At 42.4% G+C, this 12819-nt stretch overlaps 1 protein-coding gene across 1 annotated transcript; it reads right to left on the bottom strand.

Annotated features, from left to right (window-relative positions):
- Window positions 1–436: 436 nt before the first annotated feature.
- Window positions 437–12600, bottom strand: LOC111953097 (RING finger protein 141). The gene is made up of 6 exons (XM_023972195.2): window positions 12478–12600; window positions 5665–5862; window positions 5123–5231; window positions 4729–4907; window positions 4477–4584; window positions 437–1031 (listed from the first exon to the last, which is right to left on the bottom strand). Exons 2-6 carry the CDS (start codon window positions 5799–5801, stop codon window positions 881–883), a joined length of 684 nt encoding a protein of 227 aa, XP_023827963.1. The 5' UTR covers window positions 5802–5862; window positions 12478–12600; the 3' UTR covers window positions 437–880.
- Window positions 12601–12819: the final 219 nt, after the last annotated feature.

Raw genomic sequence — 12819 nt, 5'->3', positions numbered from 1 at the left:
CCATCGAGTTCTTGGTCACCTCCCTGACCAAGGCCATTCTCCCCCGATTGCTCAGTTTGGCCAGCTCTATGAGGAGTTTTGGTGGTTCAAAACGTCTTCCATTTAAGAATGATGGAGGCCACTGTGTTCTTGGGGACCTTCAATGCTGCAGACATTTTTTTGGTACCCTTCCCCAGATCTGTGCCTCGACACAATCCTGTCTCGGAGTTCTACAYACAATTCCTTCGACCTCATGGCTTGGTTTTTGCTCTGACATMRATATAGACCGATGTGTGCCTTTCCAAATCATGTCCAATCAATCGAATCTATCACAGGTGGACTCCAATCAAGTTGTAGAAACATTAAGGATGATCAATGGAAACAAGATGCACCTGTGCTCAATTTTGAGTCTCATAGCAAAGGTTCTGAATACTTAAGTAAATTTGATATTTCAGTAAAAAAAAAAAAAAAATATGCACCTCAAATTTCTAAAAACCTGTTTTCATTATGGAGTATTGTGTACAGATTGCTGAGGACTTAAAAAATATATATAAATCAATTTTAGAATAAGGCTGTAACGTAACAAATGTGGGAAAAGTCAAGGGGGCTGAATACCTTTCGAAGGCACTGTATACACACACAACCTTCTTATATACACACACACACAAGTTTAAGAGCAATCATGTAAAAGTAATCTTGAAATAATATGGAAAAGTAAAAAAAGAACATAAGAAATAATCACAACAGGCAAATTCCTATAAAGCAACCCATCTTCTCTACATACCCCCAAAACCAGGGCAAGGTGTTTTTCCTGGCAAAAAACTCCAGACCCTTCCCCGAACTATTCTTGATGTCAGTTTGGTTGTCAGTGGTTAATCAAAGTGTCTTAGTGTTGAGTAGCTTAAGGTATGTGCGGATGGCCTGCCTCGTCAGCCAGGTTGAGGATATAGCCAGCTACGTCGTCCTCTGTAGGGGCATCAGGCATRACCCARGACTCATTGGCAGCGGTCACTTGCAAGCGGCATATCGGACAATTCCTGCTCTGCCCACTCCTATGAAAACAAACCAAATCATTTAATTGTGTACATTTACATGGACACTGATCAAACTACATTAATTAAAAGGTCTATATGCTTTGCAAGAASAACAATTCCCCTAATAATCCTGTTTAAAAATGGACATCAGGCCTAAATTAGGCTACCTGAAGGGACTTTAATGAATGCAGAAAATCTAAATAAATGTGTTATCAAATCTACCATTTTATTAAAACAATATAAGACAATACAAATGGCCGCGCCCATCAGTGGGTCCTCTGGGCAGTGGATACGCTTTCCCCCCACCCGCCCCGAGATGCCAGCAGTGCAAAGCCCCTGGCCCAAAAGGATTTTGGGTACCAATAGCGTACCAATAACCACCAAACACACACCGCCCACAGCGTGAAACAAAAAAACATACATAACTAAACACAAAACATACAATGACATCCCCACTCAGCCCTGATTGGAGGATCTCAAACCTTTATAAATGTGCAAGTGTGTATGTATCTATTCCAACCCATCTCTCCCAGTAAATCATCATTGTACCATTTCCTCTTGCAATACATACCTCCAATCTACCATGGTGTCTCACTAGGGAATTGAACCTCCCCGAAAATGCTCCAAAAACAAGCCACAGTACCAAAAGAGATGATCTATTGATTCTGTTTCCTTGTGGCAGCCTGCACCGGTCTGACTGTTCAATGCCCCATATACTGAGCTTTCTTTTGTAGTGAGAATTTAATATAACCCCTTAAATCTAAGATCTGTATATCAGTTCATAAAACCGATGTCATGGTATTGGGACTTGGAAAATGTGTTCCCAACTATCTTGAATTTTATGAAGCATAGTTGTCAAACCTCTTAACCGTAAGTGAAACTGATACATTTTACGATTTATATTGGTCATTTTATGCCATTGATACTGTACTTTTTAACTGGTGGCAGACAAACAAATTCATTCCTTTCTCTTTCAAGTAATTGCTTCTTCCATTTGTGGCAGAGCTGCGATGAGTTGGTTATTTAAGAAATACGGCTCGAGGGATGTGCTATATGGCCAATTTACCACGGCTAAGGGCTGTTCTTACGCAAGATGCAACGTGGAGTGCCTGTATACAGCCCTTAGCAGTGGTTTATTGGCCATATACCCTAAACCCCCGAGGTGCTATACTGCTATTATAAACTGGTTACCAATGTAATTAGAGCAGTAAAAATATATGTTTTGTCATACCCATGGTATAAGATCTGATATACCACAGCTGTCAGACAAATCAGCATTCAGGGCATGAACCACACCCAGTTTATATATWTTTTTTTATACCATGGCATTGTTGAATACTCGTTTCTGATTGGCTTGAAGGGCATTTTAGAGCAGGCATTATTTCCCTATAACACAATATATTTGCACAGTAGAATTCAATGGCTATAATAATGGCTGTTGAGTGTCTTGAATGGCCGTTCCTATTCAAAACTTTGGAAGCTTTCAAATTGAGCTGAAACAATACATTTAATAAACTTATCGTATAAATATCCTAAAGCAAAAATATACATAAATAATACATTATCTGATTAAATTGCTTTAGAAAGGGGATGTCRCCTCTCTCCCCCATCTTGTTTGCACTAGCAATTGAACAGCTTGCAGAAAGAACTAGACAGGACTCAAATGTAACAGGTATCAGCATTGGTAAACATTCATTTAAACTAAACTTATTTAGAAATTTTAAATAAATGTCAATAGGAGAAAGAGAAACACAGCAATCCTTTAAGTGGACAACAACAAAATGTAAGATTTAGGATGCTTAAGTTAAACAAATATATAAAAGATWACTTTATTCCGTTAGTCCTTAATATGAAAGCAGATGTAATTAAATGGAATAATCTTCCCATAAATCTCACAGGTATAATAAACCTCTTTAGAATGGCATAGCTGCCAAAGTTTTGTATATATTTTTGGTAATACCAATTACCCCACCAAAAACTAATGAAATTACAGTTAACATTTTGCTTAATCCAGTAAAAACGAATGTATAGAATTGCTTATACAAGAGACAAAATTCACAAATTCCACAGCACAACGTCAGAGTCATGTCTCAAGTGTACAACTAATAATGACTCAATCTATGCTTTCTGGGAATGCGATAACGTTTAGAAGTTGTGMGTGGAGCTAGAAAGTAGTCTGTCAGCAGTATTAAAATATAAAAACYTACTTTTAATCCACCTGTCTGCGTATTTCAAGACATATGGGGATGTAGTGTGATACCCAATGGGCTGGACAAATCTTCTCATCATTCATTTTGAAAAAACTAATACTAAAAATTTGGAAGTCAATTAATCTGCCATAATTAACACAATCTAATGATTAATTATTTAAATATTGTAATGTTTATWAAAAAAAGTAATTGTTTATATTGTACCTTTTTAAACCTCTGAAATCATTACATTTTTTGTTTATATTTAGCGTGACGTTAAATTACTTCACCATTCAGTGCGGATAGAGCAGCTTGCTATGGAGCGGGCAAGTTATGTACATGCATTGGACAGACAAGTGTAGGGTGCACGATGCGACTGACATTTTGCAGGTGGGGAATAGTGAGAAAGGGTGGAGGAGGGTTTGCTTCAAGCGCTGGGCATCTTTTATCCGTTACTCAGATCTGTTCCCTGAACAGGTTCCAAACCCTGGTTCAGAATGTCTTTAGCTCCATGAAAGTGAGTGGTAGACAGCTCCATATAAATGATATTCAAAAAAGTGAGGCGCCATTGTACTGCAATCATCTTCTTAGCGGCCGTTAGGCCAGAGTGGACAGGTTCGATGCTACTTCATCCCAGAAAATAGATAGAGGGCATTCCCAAGCCACGTGTATAAAAGCTACCAGGTTCATTAAGAGGGAACAATGTACAGGAAGCATCATTCAAAAMGTTCGTATGAAACAGCTTACGAGGAGTTATAGGTCCTGTGTAAAAATTAATGGATGTTGGCGATCAGGATTCAGAGAAGAGTGTTGGATATTAGACTGCACACGATCCCAACTAAAACATTTACCCTGGAAGGCATCTTATCCACAAAGTGTCAAGAGGAAGAGGTTTATAACAAAATGTACAGTAAAAACAATTACCCTTTTGTTTTTCTCCTTAAACTCAAAATCTTYCGCATAGGATGTAGCATCAAAGCTGACTGCCATGGTACCCAAGTTCAGACAGAAAGTTTGTTTATGAAAACTATTTCCAATATTCACACTTTTAGGTTTTATACGCTCACTTCACTCACGCATAAGGCTCATACTGCTCCTGCAAGCACATGCTTGCAGGAGCAGCTGGAACTCCAATTAAGGTGTTTACTTGTCCTAATTATATGAACGATTGCAAAGAAATCTAGGCGTTTTAATCTAACATGCTCAATGACAACAGACGTTGTGACAACAGATTTATCAGTGGGACTACTGTGGAAAGCGTCTGCGTCTCTTACCACTTGTCAATGCACTTTTGACAGAAGCTGTGAGCACAGGGCAGAATGAGGTCAGATTTCCCATCCATGCAGATACAGCACTCCTCCTCATCAGTCAACTGCTTCACCCTGTATGGGGATACACACAACGGCAGCCAGTCACAGACTTGCCTCAACTTCCAAACTTCCACACATTAAGGAACAAGACTTGGAAGGATGGCAATGCAAGACTTCCCACAGACACATGAAATAAACACACACTGAACTACTAACCTGCCCATCCACATGCTGGCCTGGCAGGAGTCCCCTGACGAGAGGGTTCCAGACGGGAGGCTGGCGCCCTCTGCTGACAGCACATCTACGGCCTGACTGGTGACGTCACGGTACAGTTGGATGAACTGATACAGGTTCATGATGCGAGACGCCTCCACCATCCCATTCTCTTTGTTGATCTGCCAGAGCACAGCGCAATAACACAACCATGTTTCAGTCTCACAAACACACATGCCATGAACACACACAAGGTGCTTACAGACACAGTAACACACACATCATTACTGTTCCAAAAACACACATTTCCACCCCCAAAAATATATAGTGAGAGTGGAGACTGATTCACAATGACATGTCTCCACCAGAGACCAGCTTTAGTTTGTCCCTTTCTCACCTTGGTACAAACTATCCTCACAGCCACTTTCCACAGAGCAGAGGCGTCCGAGCCAGTCTGGACTTCAAAGATCAGGTGTTTTTTCTGTCCAGCTGCTAGCTTAGCCGTCCTGTCCAGTTGACAGTCATGGAGAAACATTGTTACTCGACAAAAGATCCAATGACAACTTAACACTGTCACCTAACCATCCTCAGTTTCTATCACTCACTGCCTATGAAAGCCACATTCACACCAGCAAGGCCTACTGATTGGGGAAGGACTAGGTTAAATCCTAGCAGAGAGACAGTGCTCTAAACTCTTGATTAAGGTTCATAACCTGGATTAGGTCAGTTAATAACTAGTGTTATATGTGGATAATGTTCAAGAAGTGCCAGCGGAGGAGCTGGATGTTACATAGGGGAATTAGCTCCCCATCTGTAAATGAAAAGGGAAATACTACTATTCTCTTTGTAGAGCTGGATATTATTATAATCTCTTTGTCTAATGACTAAGTACAAAGCAAACAAGGACTACATTGACAGTAACAGCATYGCCGGCCTTACACGTCATTGAGCTCTGCCACCCTGGCCAGGAACTCCTCGTAGTTGAGGTAGCCGCTGTCGCGTACCAGCCCAGCATGTTTCACCAGCTTCTCAGGTAGACGGGTCATCACCGCCTGGCCTGAGATCTGCTGGCCCATCCCAACCGCGCTCAAAGAACAGCACTATGGAAAGACCGTGCCTCATTCACCGCAGGGTGGCCTGACCGAGGGAAACAAAAGCAAAGTCACCAAGTCATTTACCTACAGTCTTTAGAGCAAGGGTTCCCAAACTTCTGGCCCACGACCCCATTTTGATATTTAAAAAAAGTTATTGACCCCACCATGTTAAAGAAAGTGATGCAATCAATCGCCAATGTTTACCTTTTTTTTTTTCTTCAATTGGGGCTGTGACAGTCTATTACAAATCAGTCTGACAGTACTTTTGATAGTATTTCAATCTGAAGAAAGTATGGTTTGACGCGACAGAACTGCATCAGAAAGGTATTGTTAAATTCAGAAGAGCATCAGGTWAWCATTTTGTATGGTCTTCTGTGTATAAAAGATGACCATTGATTATGTTATTCCCCCCCAGTCTGATTTAGAGCCTGGTCRTATGTGGCTTGTGGGCATTGTAGAGGGAAACAGAGTCTTATCTTTCAGTYATGGGGTCATAATCTTTTGTACCTTAAACCGTTCCAAAAGGTAGCGCCACATTTGTAGGAAGAAAACAGAAARCACTCTGTTTATTACAACCACACTTAGTTTCTCTCGCAACTCCATTTTCAAATCAAGCAACCCCACATGGGGTCACAACCCCTAGTTTGGGAAGCGCTGCTTAAGAGGGAACTCAGTGAAGGACTGTTAGCCCAGCTTTGTAGCCTACTATCTGAGTGTTTTCAGACTTCTACCAGCCAAAGGGTATTATTTAGATATCAAATCATCCCCCCCCCCCCCACAATTTCATGATTACTATCTTGCCTCATCGCGGCAACTCCCTACAGGCTCGGGAGAGGCGAAGGTCGATTCATGCGTCCTCCGAAACATGACCCACCAAAACGCTTCTGAACACCCGCTCGCTTAACCTGGAAGCCAGCTGCACTAATGTGTCGGAGGAAACACGACCGAAGTCAGCCTGCAGGGGCCCGACCCACCACAAGGAGCCACTAGAGCCAAGTAAWGCCCCCCTGGCCAAACCATCCCCTAACCCGAACGACTCTGGGCCAATTGCGTGCCGCCCTARGGGACTCCAGGTCACAGCTGGTAATGACACAGCCTTGGATCGAACCCTAGGCTGTAGGGACACCGCAATACTGCYATGCCCATTTGTGAACATTTGTAATGGGTTGGACCCAGATAAATTGAGCCAGGTAGTGTTTCACAAAATAGCCAAATAAACCTGGCTAGCTAGGACTTAGCCCTTCATCGTCACTCTCAGTTCCATTACACATAAGAGTAATTGGACCGACGCTCGGTCTGAACATTAACAGCGCTTGCGCTACGGTTTTGGAAGCATAAGGACCATCTTTCATATCAGTGAGAAATAATAAAACTAAAGGTTGAATTGATACYCACCTATCTAGGGTTAGGGTTACAGCGCTTGTTTACGGAAAATAGACGGATTAGCTATGTTGGCCTAGGCCTACTACGCACCTTGACCGATCATCCTCAGCATACAACACCTTCTGATCGTGGCAAGCTTAAACCCTCTCTCACACCGTGCACTTCTAATCCCCAGCAGCATGGACACCCRCACAATTGACCGTTTTTCAGTTTCACCCCGCTCGCCACCGGGTCTGCGTCGCAACAAACGGCGGGCATAAAAGACACAGGGAATGTTCAATTTCAGTTGTTCCACCTCAACCCCAGTAATCACTCCTTTCAAAAACCAAGTCACAGGTCTTGTCGCAAGGCTCCTGACAAAACACCGCTCCCTCTGGGCAGAAAACACAGAAAACCACCACAAGACCATGTCGAGCTACCTTCACCGATTTAACAGTACCCAACTTCTTTTCTACCCAGCCTGATACCATCCATGGGTCCGCCAAAAGGCAGGGATCCACATTCTCCAAAAATGTCACTCCCACTGGGCCAGATTCATCCTTTGCATGAACAGGGAGAGGCAACCGCAGATAATTCATCCTCACTCTCGTCAGGTTAAATTTCTACGCTGACAGAGTGCGGTTTGTACTTGGCGCCATTCTTCCTCAACACACATAGTCCCTCTGCACTCGGCTCTACTCCATCACTGTCCATAACCACGTCTAGCCATTCACCGCGCTCTTACCAAGCCTTTCATCCGTAATATTCAGGGCCAGCTCTACGGTATAGAAAAGCCGTAGAAAAGCCCCCCCAAGATAAAATTTGGATCCCAGAGCGGGGTCAAAGTTACTTTATTTTGCAGACAGCTACAGCTAGCTTCACTAAGTTTTGGTAGTGGCGCACTGAATAATTATAGCTAGTTGGGTAAGCTTTGATCAGCATGGATATCCGAAAATGACTGGGCACCGCCAAGAGCATTTTAATTGCGGACCACCATGTAGAGACAGATGCTAGCCCGGCCACTGAGGTTGACGAGCCTATCAGCAAAATGTAATACCCACCCATCTCCCACCACTGCCTGCTGACCAACAAGATGGAGAAGAGCCAGGGCCAGGCGCCAGCAGCAAGAGGGCAACATTACAACAAGCACCTGCACCGCCGTTACCCCAGCCACTAGCACCTGACGACCTCGGTGATGAGGAGCCAGCACAGGTTTGTCTTAACACTTAACCGAGTCCCATTTTCAGTGGGAGAAAGCAGTCATTTGTAGCACCTGTTTCAAGGTCTGCATTTGGTTGTGGTACACGCTATGCCGTCGGAGGCGATATAGGACTTTTCAATGTGTGTAGCTGCCTGAGCAATTTATTCAGGAAAGCCACAGTGGCTGCACAGTATACTGGGGGGGAAAAAACGTATTGATCAGAGGGGAACTGGCCACCTCGCCACGGTGTCAGTCACTATGAAATCAAGTGACGTCAGAGATACTCAGTGAAATCGAATCTACTCACGCAATTGGCACAGATGTGACACTTGAGGTCACAGGCTTATTGAAAGCACTGGCAGAGCCAAGCTTTACATTTATAAAACTCAAAATCCAGGGGCTTCTCGACCCACCTAACAAGTTCCTGCAGTCTGAAGATACTGATCTGCACCCGGGTATCAAACTTGTCTGCAGTGCCTATGGTTGCGTTGAAAAACTTTGATGCGATGCTGAATTCGAAAAGCTTTGKGAGGCATGAGAACACCAGCTCCAAGCAAATTAGAGTTTATTGTGGCGCGCACGTTCATGCAAAGTAAAAATCGCAAACACAGCCAGCAAACAACAAATGGACCACACTCGGTGTTATTCAAAMATACAGCGGGCCTTTGTCAGCAAYGCCAACTGTGCTGTTGGAACTGAAACATGGATTAACATTTGGGGCATCTACAGCAATGTGCAAAAATTCCATCTCCACCCTAAAGAACATATTAAGTAAACACAGACACAGCATATTACATCCACYAAAAGCCCAGCTTGTCCAGCTGGCATTGGAGGGACCTGACAAGTAAAGGAAGGGTAATGGAATAAGAAACTTTGAGGTTCAACACATCGAGGAGGCTGCAACTCTTCTAAATGGTAAGTTACAACCTTTATGGCCCTGGCCGCCGTGCCAGAATGATTAATTAAATTGGTTTTCCCTCATGTAAGCCTAGTTCTTTGGCAGATTTTTTTTTGTAATGTAGTGTTACTTCAGTCCTTTTTACTTCAATTAATGTTATATTTATCTGTGATTCTTAATGTCATAGCTTGCTTTTGCAGGTCTAATTGCTATTGATCGATATACAGCTMTGTGTTATTTTATGGGTATAGGGACAATGACCAATGTAGCCTACTGGTTGTGCTGAGGTGAGCCCTGGCGCAGTTCTCAGATTGTCCTGGCTGTCCACTTCAGTGGGTTTGAAATTGGTAGAGCACCCTTTCAAATCAAATGTTATTTGTCACATACACATGGTTAGTAGATGTTAATGCGAGTAGTGAAATGCTTGTGCTTCTAGTTCCGACCGTGCAGTAATATCTAGCAAGTAATCTAACAATTTCACAACAACTACCTTATACACACAAGTGTAAAGGGATGAAGAATATGTACATATAAATATAAGAATGAGCGATGGCTGAACGGCATAGGCAAGATGCAGTAGATGGTATAGAGTACAGTATATACATATGAGATGAGTAATGTAGGTTATGTATGTAAACATTATATATAGTGACATTGTTTAAAGTGACTAGTGATACATTACGTCCCTTTTTTAATTATTAAAGTGGCTAGAGATTTGAGTCAGTATGTTGGCAGCAGCCACTCAATGTTAGTGATGGCTGTTTAACAGTCTGATGGCCTTGAGATAGAAGCTGTTTTTCAGTCTCTCGGTCCCAGCTTTGATGCACTTGTATTGACCTCGCCTTCTGGATGACAGCGGGGTGAACAGGCAGTGGCTCGGGTGGTTGTTGTCCTTGATGTGTCCTGGAGGGCAGGTAGTTTGCCCCCGGTGATGCATTGTGCAGACCTCACTACCCTCTGGAGAGCCTTACGGTTATGGGCGGAGCATTTGCCGTACCAGGCGGCGATACAGCCCGACAGGATGCTCTCGATTGTGCATCTGTAAAAGTTTGAGTGTTTTTGGTGACACGCAAAATTTCTTCAGCCTCCTGAGGTTGAAGATGTGCTGTTGAACCTAATTCACCACACCGTCTGTGTGGGTGGACCATTTCAGTTTGTCCATGATGTGAACGCCGAGGGCCTTAAAACCTTCCACCTTCTCCACTACTGTCCTGTCGATGTGGATGGGGGGGTGCTCCCTCTGCGGTTTCCTAAAGTCCACGATCATCTCCTTTGTTTCGTTGACGTTGAGTGTGAGGTCATTGCGCGGTAGCCTTCTGCCCATGGTACTGAATCAATGTTACGGCGTGTGCTGTTTTAAGCGCTCTTGGGCCACCAGTCCTCATGTGGATTTATTTAGGTTCTAAAGCAATACAAGTTGTGCCCCCCCCCATGGATTTAAAAAGCCCCATCCGGCATGTCATCATGGAGCCGAACCTGACTGTATTGCTAGAGGAGCATGCACTGATGGCATTTCTCCAAAATTCAACTTCTTCCTTAGCCCAATTTACAAGTCTGGCTATCTCAAGCCTCTCCATGCTTGCTCCCTTTGTCAATACTAGTGCTCCTTCTCAGTGCTCCTCTCTCGTGGAATGTATTTTCTAACCAACTATTTACATTGATACAATCGAAAGTTTAGATGTTACTTAATTCAGTCATCCTGTACTTGCTGCCGTAAGGAAAGTTAGAATTCCTTAAGCAAAGGAAGATGTTGTAAACGCGACATTTTCTGTGAGATTGGTGCCGCCTACAGAGTGGACTACCTGTGCTAATTAGCTATATGCGTCTCCGAACACCTGTATACACCACAAACGTGTTATCACTGACAACGTTTACATGTGCACAAGATTCCAGCTAGTAGCTCATATCCCACTTAAGGTCTTATTCGGGATAATCTATTTACATGCACCTTTGATATCCCGCTCATTAGTATCCCAGTATTCATGAATAAACAGAATATTCCTAATTTAAGTTCATATGGGTTAAATCGAATAGTAATTTAAATATGGACACAGGAGAAGTTATTTATTATTTCAGCATCTCTTGAGAAAATGTGAATGTCTGTATGTGTCATCTTTTACACTTATGGAACCAGACAGTATTTCAACCACATAAAATATGCACCCAAGACACACTGAAGTCTTGTTGTGTGTCGTTCTCTTTTCATTTCCTTAAAACCTTTCAAACTGATGACTAACATTTTGCACAGGACCAATCTTTCTGTATTGCGTTTTCTCCCCATCCCTAAAACAAAAACTAGATTACTAATGCATTCATTCTAGATGTAAGACATTATTATGGTGGGCACTACTTTATTTAGTCTTCTGGGGCAACAAGTTATGACAAAACAAGTTATGACAAAAGAGTATCTCGAATAATAACGGGGATATTGGTGTGCATGTAAACGTGGTCATTGAAAAATACTGTCGGCTGCAATTGTGTTAAAAAAAAGTGTACAGTAACGTGTGCATTTTGCATTTGTGAAAAGAAAGTCGAGGGATTTATGTTTCTAGAATCGTACCGCCAATTGAGAATCAATTCCCGTTTAGATTGCGTATTTGGCTGTTTATTTGCTTCCAGAGCCAATTGCCCTATAAAACATACATAAGGTCGTTGGACTGTCGACTGTTTGCGGTACAGTCGATATCCGCGGTTATAAACCCAGGGTCGTTACAGTACTTTAGGCTCCTTTAGTTAATTATGTGGCTAGTCAAGACTGTTACCTATCACGGAATTGATATGTTTATCCAGCAAACGTTAGCTTGCGATAATGTCGAAGTTCCCAGAAGAATCACATCAATTTGAACGCTAACCAACGTTACACGCTGTTACGAATACGATACTAGTGATATCAGAAATGTTATGTAATCAACTTAGCGAGCTAGCCAGCTAAGTTAGCTTGCCTTGACATGAAAAGCTGTAACTGTTAGTTAGTAAAACGAAAGGCTTGCCTATATTTGTTGCAATTTCTCTTTGGCATTTTACTCTTCGTGGCACATAGCTACATAAATATATGACTAACTAGCTAACGAACGTCGCAATGTATTTCTCAGGTTCGGATGCTAACGTTAGCTAACAGAGGAAAACACGCACTTTTTTCAAAGCCCAAGCCCACATAAGATCATCGGTCTAGATTTGGTGATATAGGTTCAGCTTACCTGGTATGGCTACGTGTCAACATCGATATTTTACAATCCACATGCAATCAGCAACGTTTCATTTGTTTGGGAGTTTATGTTGTGGTTTTTATAGCGCTAGTAGAGATGTCGCAGAATGATGACGAAAGAAAATAGTGACCCGCAAACTTCGCAATGTCCTYACCTAACCATTTTAAATGTAAATTTAAATTGGGTAGGGTTGTCCCAAAGATTCCGGATAGRAAGAACCATTTTAACGCAGATCACCGGTGGCTATCAAACTAACTCAATGAATTGATCAATTCAAATATGTTTCATTAAATGTATTAAGGTTCTTAAATAAGGAAAGACAGAACTGGAAAT

Source organism: Salvelinus sp. IW2-2015, linkage group LG26, assembly GCF_002910315.2.
Source record: "Salvelinus sp. IW2-2015 linkage group LG26, ASM291031v2, whole genome shotgun sequence".
Lineage (NCBI taxonomy): Eukaryota > Metazoa > Chordata > Actinopteri > Salmoniformes > Salmonidae > Salvelinus > Salvelinus sp. IW2-2015.
This window is presented reverse-complemented; position numbering and strand designations above follow the sequence as displayed.